The sequence below is a fragment of the Nannobrachium achirus genome (genome assembly GCF_963921795.1).
Source record: "Nannobrachium achirus genome assembly, chromosome: 20".
Lineage (NCBI taxonomy): Eukaryota > Metazoa > Chordata > Actinopteri > Myctophiformes > Myctophidae > Nannobrachium > Nannobrachium achirus.
This window is the reverse complement of record NC_137827.1, coordinates 22,310,193-22,330,038: the sequence shown is the minus strand read 5'-3', so window position 1 is coordinate 22,330,038 and position 19,846 is coordinate 22,310,193. Positions and strand designations below refer to the sequence as shown.

Here is a 19,846-nt window from a genome sequence, read left to right as displayed (position 1 = left end):
GAAGGTCACAGGTTCAACCCTCTGCTTGTCCGGTGTGTGTCGAAGTGTCCCTGAGCAAGACACTTAACCCCTAACTGCTCCACACAGTTTCAGTTTTAATAGCATTCACTGCTCCCAATAGTTAGGAAGGGTAATAATGCAGACAAAGAATTTCAGGTGTGCAAATGTACTCGACGAATACCACAACTACGGAACTTTAATGATAGACTGCAGGAATGAGCAGGCAGGAGGTTTCTGGGCTGAATCCACTTTCAAAGGACTCAATTACAAATAGCACAAATTACAACTGGAATGGCGAAACTCGCATTCTCATTTACTCCTTTATATATTCAGGTCTAAGAACTTATGACTTCTTCTTATGGCAAACGATCACCAGTTATTACTTTTTTCCGTCATGAATTTTAAAACAGGTATGAATTTTACTTTATTTTAAAACACCTTTGAGGTCGACTGACTCTAACTATGCAAAATGTAAGCACCTCCCTGGCCTCGTAATGAGATTGCTGAAAGCTGTTTGAAACAAGAAATGAATTGAATGAGACGGCATGGTACTGCACACTTACATACCGCTGAGGCACGCACGCACGCACGCGCGCGCGCGCGCGCACACACACACACACACACACACACACACACACACACACACACACACACACACACACACACACACACACACACACACACACACACACACACACACACACACACACACACACACACACACACACACACACACACACACACACACACGCAGACACACAGATACAACAGAGTGTAGAGAAGAGCCATGATTGATGCCTGTGGCCTCTCCACTGCTTGACACAAGATTATTGCTCTACAGTTTAATACAGCACACATCCCATAAAGCACACAGGCCCCAATGCATGCTGGGATGGACCAGAGTGCATAGAGACTCTCCCCTCCTGGCATTTCCTCCAAAGTTAAGATCCTACCTGGTGTGTATGTATGTGCACGCACGCACGCATGCACCACCACACACACACATACCGTACACACACACACACACACACACACACACACACACACACACACACACACACACACACACACACACACACACACACACACACACACACACACACACACACACACACACACACACACACACACACACACACACGCGCACGCACACCTGACAAGGGTCCCCAAGGGCTCAAATGCTTATGGGTGAATAGGATGATACGGTCACGCTCTGTTTTAACTGGGACCAGCTCCGGTTTCATGACCGGAGGAGGATTTTCACAGAGTTCCTTTCAATGCTTCCCTCCTCCCTCTCTGCCTTTCTGCATCCATCCATCCATCCATTCATCCACCAGTCACTCTGTCCTGTCTTCATCCCCTCACCCCCACCCCACAGGGAGCCTTGCAGCATACACCTGTTCCAGCCCAGGCCCCCCACCTCATCCACCAACCTCCCAAAAAAACACTAACCCCAATAATGACAGCCATGTCAGGGGTCAGTCAACGAAGGTGAAGGTAAAACCCCCCACCCAAACCCCTCAGACCAGCCTGAGAAGCAGTATAGCTAGGCCGGTAGATCTGTACTCTATTTTTCACTCCACTACGTTTCAAAGACAAATATTTTTCTTTTGAGTCCACTACATTTTCTAGAAAAGGAAAAAATAATAACACCCTATTTCAAATATAGTTCAAATAGCAAATCTACACACTCACAACGTGTCGCATTGTGAGCTTGTACATCTGCTATTTTATTTTTGATGTTGATCTTTTTGGAACCTTAAATTTTGGGAGGAAATGTCAATACAGCAATGGATTGATATTATGGGGGAGAAATGTCAAAATGTCAATACAGCAATGTACTTCGTACTTTTGAATAAGTATTTTCCAAAGCAAGTACTTCAGTACTTTAACTCGAGCACAAATTTGACTGAGCAACTTGTAATTGAGTAATATTTTACCAGGAGTATCTATACTTGGACTCAAGTACTGTGTTGAGTACTTTATCCACCGCTGATGGCGAGTCAGGACTATGGAAAAGGGCCTTTGGTGTCACTGAAGCCCTAATCTCTCAAAAACAAACTCTCTCTCTTTTTTTTGACTGGCTAGCCAGATTGCTGAACCCCTAACTGCTATTTGAGTAGTTGGTGCCTTGCGTGCTTGACACTGCTGTCAATGTGTGAACGTTGTAAAGTGCTTTGACTAAGATGCTGACCATTTTCACAAGGATTATTATTACAAACACATGCCGTACAATGCCACACAATTTTTTGGGCCAGGAAACATTTGTTGAATGACACAAGGTGAAGTAATTTCCTTTCCTCCATACTTCAGGAAACTAAAAGAAATCTGTAACACTTGTACTGATGGATTCAGTGAAGTGCCAACAATTCTGGACGTGTAACAGCTGGGAGGTCAAATAAGGCACAAGCTATTATATTATTACAAGAAAACAGACATAATGTTTTTCTTATTTGCCGTAACAATTTAGTGCCATTAGAAACACATCCAACAAGAACAACCTCCATTAACATGTGGCCATACAGAAAAGACCCAGACACAGACACCACACTGAAAGCCACATTGCACCACCAAAGTTTACCTCAATAATGCACGTTATTATGTTATCAGCCAGCTGTCTTAAACTGCCAATAAAACTTCACTCACCACTCAGCAATGCAGTGCACTGCTCTACCAGCTCTAAAACAACCCTTGTTGGCTGGTGGCCCTAAACCTGGTTCCCTGAGGGCAGAGGTTAAAGGTAATCAAAATGGTCGGCGATGACTGACCTCTAACTCCAACAGTTCATGCCCCGCAGGACATTTCTCTGTTTCTCATTCAGCGAAGGTCCACATACTGCCTCAATATACATAACTGTTAGTATTCATGAGAGGGTGTGAGTCATACTGTTCATCACCGACTATTTTTCTGCTTCAGTTACTTCCAATAGCTGATATTACCTGGGCAGTGCCATCAGACCACCATAGAACCAGTGGTGGAAAAGGCACTCACATGTTTTACGTAAGCAAAATTATCAATACTGCAATGTACAGTAGAAATACTCCGTTACAAGAAAAAGTAAGAATTCAAAATGTACTTGAGTAAAAGTACAAAGGTATTGGTATCAAAATGTACCAAAGTACCAGTGCCATTTCAAGTTTTCAAATTAATAAAAATCTTTTGAAAATAGCAGATCTACAAGCTCATAATGCGTCACATTGCGACACATTTTGAGCTTGTAGATTGGCTATTTTCAAATGGTTAAAATGTATATAGAGCTAATGTGGTTAATGTATGTTTTGTGATAATAATCTAAATCTACAAAGTAACAAGTAACTAAAGTTGTCAAATAAATGTAGTGGAGTAAAAGTACAATATTTGGATCCGAGATGTAGTGGAGTAGAAGAAAAAAAAGTATTGCAAATTGGAAATACTCAAGTAAAGTACAAATACCTCAAATTGTACTTAAGTACAGTACTTGAGTAAATGTACTTAGTTACTTCACATCAATGCATAGAACTGAATATTCAGTGGCACCCCCAGAGCCTTGTCTGGGAATACATAAACACGGTATAGAAAAATGAAAAGCAGCAGAAAATACTCCAGGTCCCAGCCAATGAATTCATCAGCGAAAATACATACATACTTATAGGAAACCAAACGCAAGGTATTTTCAGTGGCAGTCTCATAAGATGCAGCTTTCTACCCTTTCGAAATTGCTTCCAGAGATGAAGCTTCAGGGATTGTGTGGAACCGAACGTCCCCTTGCATATTTCATCAACAAAATCCAGTCTTTTCTTCTCTCTCGAGGGTTTGGGGAAGGCAGAGAAGGTTAGCCAATTCAAAAGACATATCAAGTGACGGTGTCACTGTCAAAGCTTTGACCGAAGGCTTAAGACTCTATAGCCGGGGCATGGGTGAGGAATTACAGTCCTTACGGGTCACAATAACCCCATGTTTCAGGGTCTATACAAACCTAATGGCCTATTGTTGCCAAATGACAGACCCCTTAAGTTTTTCATGAGATAACTGACAGCGCAAACAAAGAAATACCTTTCCCCACCCGTTCTCCTCTCTTCTCATCTCAACGCATGACCAAAATATGAACTAAGCCAGGGGTCTTCAACGTTTTCGGGCCAAGGACCCCTTAGTTGAGAGAGAGAGATGAAGCGGGGACCCCCAGTCCCCCACAACCTGTTCATAGATTCCATATAGTTTCATTGTTTGACAGCACGATCATCAGTGTATTTTGGATTCATGTCAATTTGTATTTTCAGATATTTAACCACTTGAACCATCAATACTTAATAAACTTGATCTTTCACTCTGTACTTAGTCTACTCTTTTTCCCTTTTTAGCCGGAACTAGACGAGCTATTTTGGCTAAGGTGCTGATAATATGGACGCTAGGGTTTAAGTGGTTAATATAAAAAAGGAGGAAAAAAACGTTCTATCTCTCAAAGATTTGGAGGACCCCCTGCAGTAACTCTGAGGACCCCCTAAGGGTCCCGGACCCCCTGATGAAGACCCTGAACTAACCCAGCAATCGCTTAAGCTCTACATACTACGTCATACAACAAATAGCTGACCTATATATATATAATATAATCTGTTATTTTCACTATTTTTGAACATTAGTAACAATATTATGACGCCAGGTTGAAAATAGCTAAGGTCAGAGGCCTATAGCGGCTGTGGGGCTGAGGCTGGGATCCAAGCCAGGCGTGCGTACGGTCTTATCTGTCGACGGCGGCTGACTGTTGACAGAGCTCCTGATTACGGTAGAGGTGTAATTGGTTACTTTGAAGCTGAGGTTAGCCTTTTTATGTGATCATCTTTCCGCATATCATAGCTCACCTACTGTAGCCTTCATGTCCAGCCACATTAAGCGCAGCGTATAATTGTTGTATCCAGACTGTCTGCTGTTCACCATTTGAAGTCACTTGTTGCTCTAGGTTTTAATTATGCGAATGAAGTGTATTAAGCCGGGCGAATGCCTTTGATTAGAGGTAAGAATCAAGTCTGGAGATTGCCACTGTCTCCACTACTTCTGTCTGTCCTTTGAGCAAATACTGCTGTCTGGGTACTCTTAAATTGTATCAAGGCAACTATATATTAATGGTAGTAGCTCAAGGACATAATTAAGCCAAACTTGAACGTTGAGCACCTCAATATATTGTCTTCAAATATTTGTTATTTACGAGATGTGCAGTATTTGTGCTGTAAACCTTAGTATAGTGTTATCATTGATGTTATATATTTTATATGGCATAGAGCTGTCAATAAACAGTCAGACGAAGAGACAGGGAGAAAGTCGGAACTATACTCGGCAGAAAATTACACAATTTGAAAAAAGGTTAATTGCTGCCAATGGCAGCTGCAGACCATTATAAAAATCACCTGTCATCTGCAGTGTTGTACACTGCAATATCCAGAGTGTTAGTGTAACTCTGGGTTCAATTTAACACTTGGCATTTTGCCAAATGTGCTGCTCACAGAGGAGTTCTCCTAGCAAACCAAAGACATAAGCCAATCAGGTATTCAACCTTTTTATTTGATTATGTTTGATTATGATTATTAGATCGCAAACTTGTGTGACCTAGGTCGCAGATTAGTAAGTGAACGGTCACAGCTTGTCCATAAGTATGTATCTCTGTCGCCTGACACTGTGGTTCTATGGGTTTGTCGCTCTGACATCATGCTCTGGTGTCACTGTGATGTCAGGGGAACCACTCTTTTGGTGGGTAAACCACCGCTCAGTTCAGACGGGTGTGATTTTTTTAAACATTTACAGTCAATTTAATTTGACACATGAATTAATGTTTCTGGCATGCAGCACATAAAATGGATTTATTTGTCGAATTTGATTAGATTTCTTTTCCCAGTTCACAAGCTAATTCTTGGAATTTCATCCATATTAAACATTGTCACAGGATTCACATCGTTATTGTCATTGCTACTGACCAGAGGATAAAACTTAACAGTCCAAATTCTGTAACAGGCTAGAAGTTCAGCGGCCTGGGGGTCATGAACTGCTTGACCATGTCATCTGTCACTTCTTTCCTTCTCTGTTGGTGTTCGGTAATCATTGGCTGAAGTGTGTCAATCAAAAGTTTTTTCAACTCCCCTGTTAGCAGAGCTCCACTGGTATAGTCCTGTCTGATCTTCTCCAGCTGTTCATCGTCTTCCAGGAAGAAGGTCAGGTACATGAAGGACACATCTACATCTGGGTTACCACCATGCTTCCTGTGTTCCTCCAACGTTTTCTTGCCTCCAGAGAACGCATGCTCCTTTATCTTCTTCTTGATCTGCTTGGGTGTGTCAGTGAGGAAAATGGAGGAGTTAGCGTCACTGGCGCTCATCTTTGTCTGAGCCCCCTGCAGGGCAGGGAAGAAGGTGGAGTGCAGCAAGGCTGGCTTTATATAGCCGATCCTGGGGGCTACATCACGGGTCATTCTGAAGTAGGGGTCCTGGTCTATGGCACAAGGGATAAGACACTGAACATCCTTTCTGCCTTTGAAGATATGAGGGAAAGAGCTACTGAAGGATGGAGCTGCCTGGATGGCTGGGAAGCTGATCTTTCCTATGCAGTCACTTTCCGTGAAGCCAAAGATCCCTTTGACCTGGTTGAAAGTGACATGTTTCTGGATCTTCACCACGTTACGGTAAAATTCAGGTGACGAACCCATATAATCGAGGTCGGAGAAGATGAATGTCTTGTTGACATCAAAGCCACAGGCAATGATGTCCTTAGCATTCTCCATTGCATAGTGGTGACATTCCTCCAGTGTCAGGTCCTTCCACAAGTATTTCTCATCGTCCGTCAGTTGGATGACCAGGGGGATGTCGAACACATCCTGCAGCCACTTGGTGAAGATGAAGGGGATGAGGTGTCCAACATGCATGGACCCTGATGAGGGTCCTCTGCCGGTGTACAGATAGAAGGACTTGTTCTTTTCGTATGCATCCAGCACCTGGTCCATATCTCTGTGAGAGAAAAATATTTCTCTTCTCAGAAAGCGGTGGGCTTTCTGGCCAGCCACCTTCTCCAGTCTGTCCACCAAGTCCTTCTCTATTTTGCTGCTGCCAAACCTGACTATCAGTTTGTCATAGTCCACTCCCTTGGCACTGGTGGTGGACACATTCCATGGGTCAACTGTATCCCCATCAGCACCATCTTCTGATGGCCCGTTGTCATGGACAACAGAATCCTCTGAGGGCGGACATCCCGGTTTGTAGTCTTGACCCGTTATCTGTTTGTATTCCAGTTTTAACTTTAACAGAATTTGGACGGCGGCATCGACATCGGCTTTATCAGCCTTGTCTGTTTTTAAGGTTCTGACTTGGTCTCCTTGTGCAGTCACTCTATCGTACACTTCTCTTGGGCTCAAGCCCCCTGCACCACCGCATTGACCATCTGCCATCTTCACACGTTATATTCTTTAGTTAGTTGACAGCTCACTCTTAACAGAATGGGTTTGCCACTCTGACATCACACTCTGGCTTCACTGTGATGTCACACTAACAGAATCCCTTTTATGCCCATATATGGAGTTCCCTGATGTCATCACTATTAAGCCCATATCTAACAGGACTTCATATGGGAATGCCCATATATGGTGGCCACATACCAAACAGAATCCATATATGCCCAAGACAGACAGGGATCTCCATGTATGGGCATAAAAGGGTATGATGTCAGATGTCATAGACATCATAGGACATAACGAATAACTGAGTAAGCATGTTTGGGCTCTCACAGCATATCTCCATATACAGTACATGGATCTCCTCTGTACCAGGGGTCTCAGTATATGGGTAACTGGTCCGAAGAATTGGCGGGTCGCATGTCGCCATGAGGCGTCTTACTAGTTACTATTGTTATTATTACCGGTATTATTATTATTGTTGTTGTTATTATTAAGACCTTACCCGTTCGAAGATATGTGCTCCAAAATATGTCAAACGCACCCGGTGAAAGTGTGTGAGAGAGAGAGAGAAACATTCCTAACTGTGAGAGAAAGGGGTGTGTGTGTGTGGGGCTACAGATCCCATGGCCTGGAGGAACGGACCGTAACCCTGGCAACAGACAGCAGAGTTCAACAGAAGTGGTTAAGAAAACGCTAAAAAAACTGCTTTAATTTGGGAGAAATGAAATTCGGGCTCCGTCAGCGTTGGTATAATGCTAATGGGCAATACCATGTGAACTTTGGGATCAGTTGCTGAAGCGAGTGAATAGATAAACGTAGATAAGCGTGAGCGTTAGAGCGTGAGTGAGTTGAGCGTTAGAGCGTTAGAGCGTGAGTTTGGAAAATTATTAGTAGGATTACCCTTAATATGAAAGATGAAAGACAGTTCCGTCTTGATCACATGACTATAGAGATGTCTAACGATTTGTGTGATGTTTGGAAAAATTCTGCAGAAGTAATATTACAAAAAAGGTTTGCAAAAATCGGCCTCCTGGTGGCGCTATGAAAAGTAGATGAGAAAAATATTTTCCTTGGCCTCTAGGGAATGCACGTGCAAGGTTTCACGCTGATCGGTCCAGTTATAGGTAAAAATTGCATGCTGTGATCATGATGGACAGACTACCCACACACAGGCGGACGGACGGACAGGGGGTAAAACATAGTCTCAGCCTTCGGCCTGGCGGAGACAACAAAGGCCTTGCTAGTACAGTCCTCTACTGTCCTAAATTATTTGCAGGACCCGTATGGCATATGCTATACTTGTTTCAGGGACAAACCGGAAAACTCAAAAGCTTGTCTGGAAGGTTTCACCATGTGAACTTTCTCTCCCACAGGCCTCGTGCAGAAAAGTACACGCAGTCAACCCAAACACTCTTCCTTGAATTTTTATCTGCTAGCTACTACTGTATTCAAACAATGAGTCTACTGGCAGTGCAAAGGGGGTGAGGGATGTCTAGGGGCCAAGCTGACTTCCTCTTCACAATAACGGGACGGCGAGCGGATGGTGGGGGTGGTGGGGGCTCACATAAACAGTCTCCCGCTCTCGCTTTCCCAGGACAATTGTAGACACAACACTACTAGCCAAACTTCGTCCACCCCAGCAGGTAGGATTGGAGCTCCTTATACTGTGCGTCCAAAATCCAAAGAGATGCAACAAACACAAAGGTGGACATTTATCAATCCCACAGGGGGAATTCAGTTTGAGGTTCACCCTGCTGATGGCTGCTCAGTTGGTTATGATGAGCACCTGAGGAGGGACTCTTAAGCCTGTATCAGAGTGTACGGTGGAGACCTATCCACCGCAAATTTGAGGTGGAAAGCTTTCCACCTCAAGTCAGAAAATAAGTGCAGGCCATCATAGTCACGGCCCACGGTGAAGTCCTTCACCCTGTCTAGACCGGTTCAGGTCGACCAATCAGTGAACGGGGTGTAGAGCCTGTCTGTCTGATAGTAAAAACAGAGAGATGTGTTGGGACTCACGGTGGAAAGCTCTCCACCGTGAGGAATAATGTAACGTTGTAGTTTCATGACTCAAAAAGACTCGAAAAGACTACACCGCGGTGTAAAGCCTTCCACCGCGGACGCGACTATGATACGGGCTTTAGGGGTTACGGGTGTGGCTCTGGGAGGGACACTACGACACATACTGCACTGGGGGGCAAACTGGTAACCTTCTGAATAGCAGACGGCCTCTCTGCCTACTAAAAACAATTATTGATGAGTCGCTGGCCAAACGAAAACAAGCAATAAAAAGAAGTATCCACACGTTCGTAGCTCAAATGCACATTGACAATGTTTTAAATGCCCCAAATATGGACACCCGGTTGAAAGTGATTAAGATATTAAAGAAGAGAAAAGCAGCTTAAGTGCCAACATCGATGCCAGATGCACCCACAGGCCAGATTAGTCACCTAACCGACTCCCAGCACAGCCCTGCAGGGAGGCATTTGTCTTTATTCGCCCACTATAGCTGGAGAAACACATACCGTGATGCCATCACTGTTTACCACCCCAGAATTAGGGTCCAATTTAGTCATCAACAAGTGCACAGTAAGAAAAAGGTAGGCTCTGGGCCCCTGCCATTATACCTCCACACCTGCAGGGACTACACGGAACACCTGGAAGGTCCCAATCCAAAAAATGGGAGGTCAGTTCCCATGGCCAGTTAATGACAGGTGCGGTCAGAGTTAAGTGTGTCTGTGTGGACTAGGGCTGTCAAAATTATTACATAATCGTCTAATCATGATTATTTGACATTATCGCAATTATTTTGTCAAAATCGTCATAATCGTGAATGTTGAAAAATTTCAGAAATAGTGGAAATAGCAGATCTGCAAGCTCACAACGCGTTGCATCGAGACGCGTTGTGAGCTTGTAGATCGGCTATTTCCACTATCAATGTTATTTTTTAAGTAGTAAGTCGTCAAATATGTCAGTAATGTATTTGTGTGTTTAGGTTATGTATCATATCTGCCATATGCAACTTCAAAGCCTAAAAGCCAAACAGAAATGTAATTATCAACGACAAAAACACAATTAAATCGTTAATCGCCAATTATTTGAATGACAATTAATCGTCATGTAAAATGTCATATCGTGACAGCCCTAGTGTGGACTCACCTGATACCTAGACTGGGATCAATTCACTTTGCATGTTGCTGATCCGGTCTGGGTCTAAAGCGGATATGGAAACGATGTGTGCATGATATATTAATGTGTGTGTGCGAATTGAGGGTGGGCTCTAGACCAGATCACACTGGTTCATTCTGAATGAATACCATGGCTTTCCTCCAGTACTGCAGAAAACTTGGTGACGCAATGTTACCTGATATACCTGAATATGGAATTGTATTATATTTCCTATAGTACCGTGGTGTTGCTTGCCAGTAGAAGCAAATAACATACCTCTTCCAAGCTAACAACGTGGCATACAATGGAGCATGAATTAACCATTTTCAAACTTCTATCCTTGTATTGGGCATGTCAGTATGCCAATTCTTTCACGATGCGACCTGTTTTTAAGTGAGGGCTGGTTCTCAAAGTGGATTCCAGGACTTCTGTGGGTTCCTTTAGTGGGGTCTACATTGACCCATACAAGTCTGTACAGGGTACAAATAGAACCAAATGAACCTTAACGGGTCCATTTGGTTCCATTTGTACACTGTCAAGAAAGAGTTAAGGGGAGACCTTGAAATTTGAAAGTTTGAGAAACACTGGCTTAAGTGGTTAAGCTTGCCTTTATCACTTCTATACCTGTCCCCATGTGAAGCCTGTGTGCTATGGGACTTTGGGGAGCTGTAACCCAATCTGAGTTGGACAACTAAAACAGGACAACAAAAGAGAGCAGAGACCTCGGAGCAAACCCAGCCCGCCACAACAACAGCAAGCAGTGTGACTGCCTATATATAACAGTGGTGGGAACTGTGGGACCGGCCGTGCAGGAACACTTTCAATGCACTGCGAAGGTCAACTGGGACCTGACTTCCTCCGCAGACTCCATTGGTAGCAGCCCCCCCCCCCCCACACACACACACACACACACAGACAAACATACAAACACACACACCCTCCCAAGCAGCAAAATAAAGATAGTCATTGTTTAGCTAAACAATGGGCCACTTCCAAAGACTCAAAAACCTTCAATTTTCACGTCCAATAGAGAAGTGTTTGAAATTAATGGTGATGGTGAGGGCTTTGTTGGCAAAATTACAAAGTGGACATAATTCCAGTGGACTGGCCACCTTTACACAACATTAAGTAAATAGTTGCACAAATCTTTATATGCAACCCATAAAGAGTCATGTGCTATTACAGCAGCTCAGAGAAAGTGAGCATTCACCAGCTGGTCAAGTAGTCCTATATTTAATTACCACCCCCAAAGACATGCAGCCATATAGTCATTTTCTCCCTCTGCCTTGGTGAGCCCAATGTTCATTAGTCAAGACATGTATCAATCTTTAAGCACTTGTCAATAACTGAATTTGGCCTGAGTACAAATTGATTTGGCTTACTTTCCTTTTTTTTCTTTTCTTAATGTGGCTATTTCACCATGATGCATTTTGTCAATTTAAACTAGTGGAATGAAGCAATATGTTTAATTTAATCAATTTCAATCAGCTAATAGTGAATGTAGGCTACTGCCAAAAACATGCAACACAGCAGGTTTGAGGTTCAAGGAATTCATAAGTTCTTATCACAGACCTTCAATGAGCTTGGATTCGCCAAAGCTTGTGCTTGCTTCTGCAGGTCTGAAACTTTCGCCAGACATTGTTGGCACAGACGCACTTTCTCCTCTCTCCTGTCCGACTCAGAGACGGTCACAGACCCTGCGCCCTCGGGTGGCGGCCGGGCGCTGCACCGCGCGTCCTCCGCCGAATGAAGTCTCTTCCTGGGGCTTAGATCGAGACCAGGCGAAGACTCTCCACTTGGACATCCCTCCACCTTTAGATAAGAGAAGATGATAGGTTCGTTAACCGGTTAAACCCTGCAATCCATAATTTGGACATGTAACGGCAACATCTGTTGAAAGTTTTAGAAAAATATAAAAAAATAAAATAGCCGATCTACAAGCTCACAACGATTAAGCCTAATGGCTCAAGATTGCAAAGATACCGAGCCTAAAACTGGTAAGGTGCATGCAGTGCGTTTGATGATGGTGAACTCCGGAATTGTTTGCTAACACCTTGACAACCTACTTCAATACAAGAGAGCATACCTGTAGCCTATACCTGCGCAAAACTCAAGGGATTGGGAATGTAATTTACAGTAGCCTAGTCAATGACTAACAGGTGGCTTGAGTTATAGCCTTTAATTAGCCTCCAAAGGTACAGAACAAATCAGTTTCCAATAGCAAAATGATCTGTCATGAAACACTTACAGTAAAAGTGCGGTTGTCAAGGTCCATGTCATCCTGAGTAGAACTCATTCTCCTACAGATAAAGTTGTACCTTCTTCAGGAGAACATCAGCGCGCACGACTAAATTCAAACGCTTCGCTGCAGGCTGCAGTGCAAAGCCATGATGGGTCATGTATGTATGAAGCTGTGCTGTCACTTTGGACGCGAGGCTGACGGCTACCAGTCATCTGTCAGTCTGTACGCAAGTCTACACCGATAGCTGTTCCTCGTATGGAACTGGAATAAAGTCCCATGACTTCACACACAAGCAGCCGAGGAGTTTTTCTACGAAGTGCGCACCAGTGCTCAGGGGGGCGGTAATACTCTTCACATGGGAGGGGTTCACAAACTTTCTGGCGCTGGGCAGGGGAACTACAAGAGCTGAACTACCAGTGTTTCTCAAACTTTAAAATGTCAAGGTCTACCCTTAACTCTGAAATGGAACCAAATGAGCCCGTTAGGACTTTATAGCAACTCCATTAAGACAAATGGAATGGGGATAAGCCTATACATATTTAGAAACCTTTTATAATTGCTTAATCATAATAACAATAATCATATAAGTGCCTAATAAAAATCACATTTCTTAAAAAGGTTAGTGTATTACAAAGAAGTGAAATGGAGGTAACTAGAAAGATGCAAGTGTGGTTGCCTATTTATTGTCTGAGTAGCCAAATTGTCATGTGCAGCTTGACCAATCCTCAAGCACCTCTCCTCTCCCCCTTTGACTCAATGGACTTGCTCACAAATAAAGTTTATCTAGAATACATTTTATCTAGAATAAATAAAGTTTCCCCAGGACTACAGTGTGTTGCCCTGTTGGGCAACCACACTAATTATAGGTGCAGTAGGCTATGTGATTTTTGTCATAACAGCCTATGTATGTCTTTATATCCTATGTAATGTGCATTGAATACACAGGACAACAATGGAAACAAGCCCTCAGGGCTTTTTGCGTTGTCCCTTTTAGCAATAGCCTATATTGTATAACTGTACCTCTGTAAAAGCACAAGTAAAAAAAAAAAAAAAAAAAAGAATACAACAATGAAATAAAACCCGAGTCGAAAACATAGACTATATAACATAATAGCCTACAAATATCTCATTATTGGGCTAATGTATTATAACATAATAGCCTACAAATATCTCATTATTGGGCTAAAGTATAAGGTATAGCCTAACATAATAGCCTACAAATATCTCATTATTGGGCTAATGTATTATAACATAATAGCCTACAAATATCTCATTATTGGGCTAATGTATAAGGTATAGCCTAACATAATAGCCTACAAATATCTCATTATTGGGCTAATGTATATGTTGCGGTTTTATACCAGTAAATGTTAGGCTACATCATCATCACATGCATGCTGCTGTGAATATAATATAATCAACCTATCAACTGTTGACTGTTCCATGCTGTGCTTCGTGTCGTTCTTGGGACTTTGGCGCCACCCGCTGGTGTATAGACAGCAAAGCGATTCTTCCAAATAGGGAGAGTGGGGGGTCTGCCTGGTCTATGTTCAATATTTAAGTGGTAAACTTTTAATATTTCATGTGGATGATGTAAGGGGGCTGGCCACATGATTTGACTCCCTCGGTATCTGAGATTCCCCCTTTCCTTCCCTCCATTGACCCATTTAGGACAGACAGCCTACAGTCCTTTGTCTGTAGGCCTACTGCTACCTACCGGCTTTACGCTTGACAGAGCAACTGGTAGCAAATTATGGGCAACCTGGCGGGTTTAACAGAATGAGGTCATATTCAAGTTCATAAAAAAAAAAAAAAGGTTATTATATTATGATTATTATTTTCCTATAGTCCTATCATTTTAATTAACGGTAGCTACATCATGAATGTATAAGGCTAAGACAAGTCTAATAGCCTATAATATTTATAAGGGTAATAATAATAATAAAAACCCACCATATTCTTTCACAGTCCTGTCCTGTAGGTTACAAATTAAAACTGGTTTGAGGATAAAGTGAGAGACACTGCTATGTGATTTCTTTCACCATCGAACTTTTAGTTACCATGCACGACTCCATAAGTCTGGTTAGGAATTCATTCTTAAATCAATTGTCAGATAATATAGGCTTGTGAATTTTGTGAAAGGATGTCAGATCAGATCACCACTGCATGTCTGTAAGAACTTGTCCTGATTTATTCTCTCATCATCATCATCATCATCATCAGCAGCAGCAGCAGCACACTCATCCAACGATGACATCAGCCTACCGTTACACTAATTGAAAGGTAGCCTAAGAAGCCTACTGGCTGCTGTGGAGTCGCGGTAGACTAGGGCTAGGCTATAGTTACAAAAATTGGTGAAAAGTGGTGAAACTTGAATCCTTTAAGGGTATTAAAGTTCAGCCTTGCTTTAGGACGCGTGTTAGAGCGGACATGTGCGCTGTTCGTGGTCCTGAATAGACGCGTTAACGGGAGCCGCCGAGCCGGAGCAATAGATCAGTCTTTATTTCTCATATGATTATTTAATTATAGCCTGTGACATAATAATAATATACTGTAGCCTACTATTATCAAACACACACTCTTACCTTTGTTCTGTTTTTCCTTAGCAAGTGACTTGTAAATCCAAATATGAAATCGGAGTCAACGAAGAATGTTCCCAGCTCTATAAGACTGGGGTTTGGCTTCTCAGCTTCAGGAGACCCCGAGGTCGAGGAGTTTGGTAAAGCCATATGGAATAAATATGTGGCCAAATATTCCACACTTTGGGACTCTATTTCATTTGTAGAGCCATTTCATTCGGCTGTTCTCATGCCCCAAAACATCCAAAAGATAATCTCCAGCACGCGCGCATATAGAATCCGAGAAAGAGATCATATGTCACAGTTTCCTCCTGACTCAGCGCTCAGTATTTGAGCGTAAAATATTTTCCAGTTATCCACAAGACAAGGAAACTCTATAATCCACCCGGAATTGACAGAATTTACATCCATTGGAGTACTTTTTTGCCCGTCCTGGTTGCGCGCAGAGCGGGGGACCACCTTGTGCTGCAGACGCGTTCCCCTCTGCTCTCCGCTCTGTGCAGCACCATCTCGCTCATTCAGCTGCTCTACCTCTCAATTTCTCTTGTCAATCAGTGATGCGCTTGCTCTCGCTCCCGATTTGCTGGTGGCTCATAGCCGACCTCCCCCTCCCCCTCCGGGTGCACATTTGATTCCAGGCAGTGGTGTAAAGTAACTAAGTACATTTACTTGAGTACAATTTTGAGGTACTTTTACTTTTTATGGAGTATCTCCAATTTTCATTTCTACTACACTACATTTCAGAGGCAAATATTGTACTTTTACTCCACTACAATTATTTTAAAACTTTGTAGATTTTGATTATAACATATACATTAGCCTAACCACATCTGCCCTAATAGGCCTACATTCTGATACCAATACTTTTACTCAAGTAAATGTAGAATTCTGGACTTTTATTCGTACTGAGTATTTCTACATTGATTGCAGTATTGATACTTTTACTTAAGTAAAACATTTGAGTACTTTTTCGTTTTTCCACCACACTGTTTCTAGGCTATCATCTATAGGCCTACTAGTATACCCTCATTCGAAATTAGGACAGGAATCCTTGCAAACAACAACACAGTCTACTTGAGTTTTAAAAGCCTATACATTTTATGTTAGATAATTGAATTCTAGCTCATTAGCCTATGCATGGCTTTAAATGTGAGTATGTGACCATGGTGAATGATTTATCCCACAGGGCAATTCATTTAGCATGTACAGAAGACAGGAGGACAGTAGACTCACAATGCAGTTAAACGAGATCAACACTCCTGCACCAATCAAGCTAAGGTTTGTAATATTAATATGATCGTCATACTCGAACCCATTGGGGCTTGAAAAGTGTGACTTAAACTTAACTAATAGGAGCATGATTATTTAAATACATAACTTGTTTGCTGCCATGAATATATTTCATTGCATGATTGGACGACGTTGGCGCATTAGTGCAGGTTGAATGGTGATTTAGGAAGTAGCTTATAGGTGTGTGGGTTAAGACCTTACGATCTGTTATGTCAATGATAATGCTGCAACATATTCTCACCTGATTGTGATTGGATTAATTGTAGGCTACTCTATTAACTCAGAGTTGTGTTATAGCCTCGCATAGGCCTATAGGCTATTTAACTGTCATTAATAATATAGAAGAAAGTTCCCCCTCTCTGTGTTGCCAGGTTGCCTAGAACTGGAGGATTGATTTTGGGGTTTGTATTGCAAAGTGCACCGTGATGATGATGTAATCTCGGTGGACATTCTCCATAATGAGTTGGCCTACATTACTTTTAGTACTAGACTAATGATAGAATAGAATTATAGAATAAGTAGACTATATTTTGATGCCAATACTTTTTTTACTTTTAGCCTACTCAAGTCATTTTTGAATTCCAATCTTTTACTTGTAACTTGAGTATTTCTACATTGCAGTAGCCTATTGATTTACTTAAGTTCTAAAACATGTGAGTAGCCTATAGGCCTAGCCTACCTCTTCTTCCACTGACAGGCTGTCACTGTCAGGCCAGCCTACTACTACTAGCCTACTACTACTACTACTACTACTACTACTACTACTCGTTTACCCCGCCACGCGCCACACACACACGCACACGCACGCACACGCACGCACACGCCACCAGTCTCTCTTTTTTATGCACACAACACGCACCGCACAACAGTTGTTCGGGGGCGGAGATGGGTGTGTTCGGTGTTGGGGTGATAATTGCAATCCATACCAAAGTTGATTTACCACGTCAACCACTGATTTCTTCCAGCTAGCAGAGGTTTGGGTGCTGATGAAATTCCAAGGATCGGATGGATCCCAGGGGACAATGCTACATCTGCTGCCCAGGCGCACGCATCTAGGGGACATATCGCTCAGGGCCTCTCATTAATGCCACTCTAGCCTGCACAAATATTGAGCTTTTCCAAAATACACGAGGCTTCGTGAGAAACGTTTAGCAATAGCGATAGCGCACTGCTGAGATCAAAGAAAGAACTGAGTGATTTTAGATGGCAAGAATAATCGTTGCACAGTCCTCCTCCCATGAATTATTTATGCAGCATACATCAAAGCAATTTGATTCTCTGGAAAACGAATTTGGATTATGAAGACCCTGTGTCTAATTTTGAGTCCTTTGGTCAGGAGGTCGATTTTTCTTTTTTACCAACATGTTCTGCTGTTTTTACTTGACTTTTGTGAGGACAGGCCTATGTTGCATCTCGTGTGTTTGTGTTTGTGTGTGTGTGTGTGTGTGTGTGTGTGTGTGTGTAGGGGCGCACGCGCACGCGCTAATCGCGGACATATGCGCGTATGTTTTGTCTTAGTTGAAACCTGATTGTTGATTAAACTGTTCTACTGTTCTTCAGGGAATGACACATGTTTCAGGACAATGGACAGCGACCACCCCTGCGGGCCTACAGTAGACCATGCTGCCCGAACGCTCTGAACTCACATAGGCAATTTGTTCTTTATTGACTTGTTTTAATTACTGGTAATGAGCAAAACCAACAGTAAGGAGTGATAAGACAATGACACTATAGCAGCAGCAGCAGCAGCAGCACCAGCACAGTAATCAACATTTGTATGTCTGCCAGTTGGAATAAAATTTCTGCTAGCAGCATGATTATTTTACAGCCCTGTGACATTGTTACACAAGGGGAGAGAGAGAGGGCGAGAGAGGAGAGAGAGAGAGAGAGAGAGAGAGAGAGAGAGAGAGAGAGAGAGAGGGAGAGAGAGAGAGAGAGAGAGAGAGAGAGAGAGAGAGAGAGAGAGTGTGTGTGTGTGTGTGTGTGTGTGTGTGTGTGTGTGTGTGTGTGTGTGTGTGTGTGTGTGTGTGTGTGTGTGTGTGTGAGTGCAGGGGCGTCACAAGGGGGTGAAAAGTGGGACTGAGTTACTAGGGCCCAAGGTGGAGGGGCCTTAGCTATTGAAAAATAGCAGATATACAAGCTCACAGCGCTGCACCGAGTGCTTGTAGATCTGCTATTTTTGAAAAGTCATGAAAACTTGTGCAAATCTTTGAATATACTGTATGTATTTTTAAGCGAACATTTGTAACTCAAATTTTGCTTATGGGGGGTCCCTGGAACTAAATATTTTGAGATGGGGGTCCTTGGCCAAATACATATAATTTTGGGGGTCCTTCACATGAAAAAGTTTGAGCACCACTGACATAGAAACATAGGTTTAAAAAAAACAACCTTAGAAGGATTTGAAATATTCAAAGACTTGCACAAATTTTCACGATTTTTCAAATATAGCAGATCTACAAGTTCACTACCATTTTTCAATAGTTAAAGTTCCCAGGGCCCAGAATTTGGTGCGACACCCCTGTGTGTGTGTGTGTGTGTGTGTGTGTGTGTGTGTGTGTGTGTGTGTGTGTGTGTGTGTGTGTGTGTGTGTGTGTGTGTGTGTGTGTGTGTGAGAGAGAGAGAGAGCGCGAGTGGTGTGTGAGTGTGTGTGAGAGAGAGAGAGAGAGAGAGAGAGAGAGAGAGAGAGAGAGAGAGGGAGAGGGAGAGGGAGAGAGAGAGGGAGAGGGAGAGAGAGAGAGAGAAAGTGAGGTGGGGAGAGAGAGAGAGAGAGAGAGAGAGAGAGAGAGAGAGAGAGAGAGAGAGAGAGACACACACACACACACACACACTGTTAAATGAAGGAGATATCAAGACCTGGAGAGTTGTCACTTTTCATAATCCAGTTCCATTGTGGCAGCATTTGTCCGCCTGGTCAAGTGGTCCTAAACATTTCACAATTTTGGCAAAGAACTGTTGAACTGTTAAGAACCACTTAACCAGAAAGACTAGGCTCTCTTCACAGAATCTTCATCATCACCATCGTCTTCTAGACCCTGATGATAAAAAGACAGCTTTAGATTCCGTGTTTGTTTGCTAGTTGAGACACTTTGTCACATGCACTTGTCATCTACTCAACTACTACGTTTTCACATGTATTTGCAGTTACAGTATATACCC

General features: G+C 42.8%; 2 protein-coding genes across 2 annotated transcripts in view; both read right to left on the bottom strand.

Moving 5' to 3' along the window:
- The window catches only part of kif26ab (kinesin family member 26Ab), a 95,300-nt gene extending 82,185 nt beyond the window's left edge, over positions 1 to 13,115 (bottom strand). Inside the window, exons 1-2 of the mRNA XM_080750062.1 lie at positions 12,825 to 13,115; positions 12,149 to 12,388 (exon numbers count right to left, since the gene is read on the bottom strand). Coding sequence (XP_080606188.1) covers positions 12,149 to 12,388; positions 12,825 to 12,872 — 288 coding nt within the window. The 5' untranslated portion in view covers positions 12,873 to 13,115. The remainder of the gene's footprint in view (positions 1 to 12,148; positions 12,389 to 12,824) is intronic.
- LOC308305447 (tryptophan--tRNA ligase, cytoplasmic-like) lies at positions 5,981 to 7,402 on the bottom strand (the record flags this gene model as incomplete). Its single annotated transcript, XM_080750244.1, has 1 exon — positions 5,981 to 7,402. One exon carries the CDS (start codon positions 7,400 to 7,402, stop codon positions 5,981 to 5,983), a length of 1,422 nt encoding a protein of 473 aa, XP_080606370.1.
- Positions 13,116 to 19,846: the final 6,731 nt, after the last annotated feature.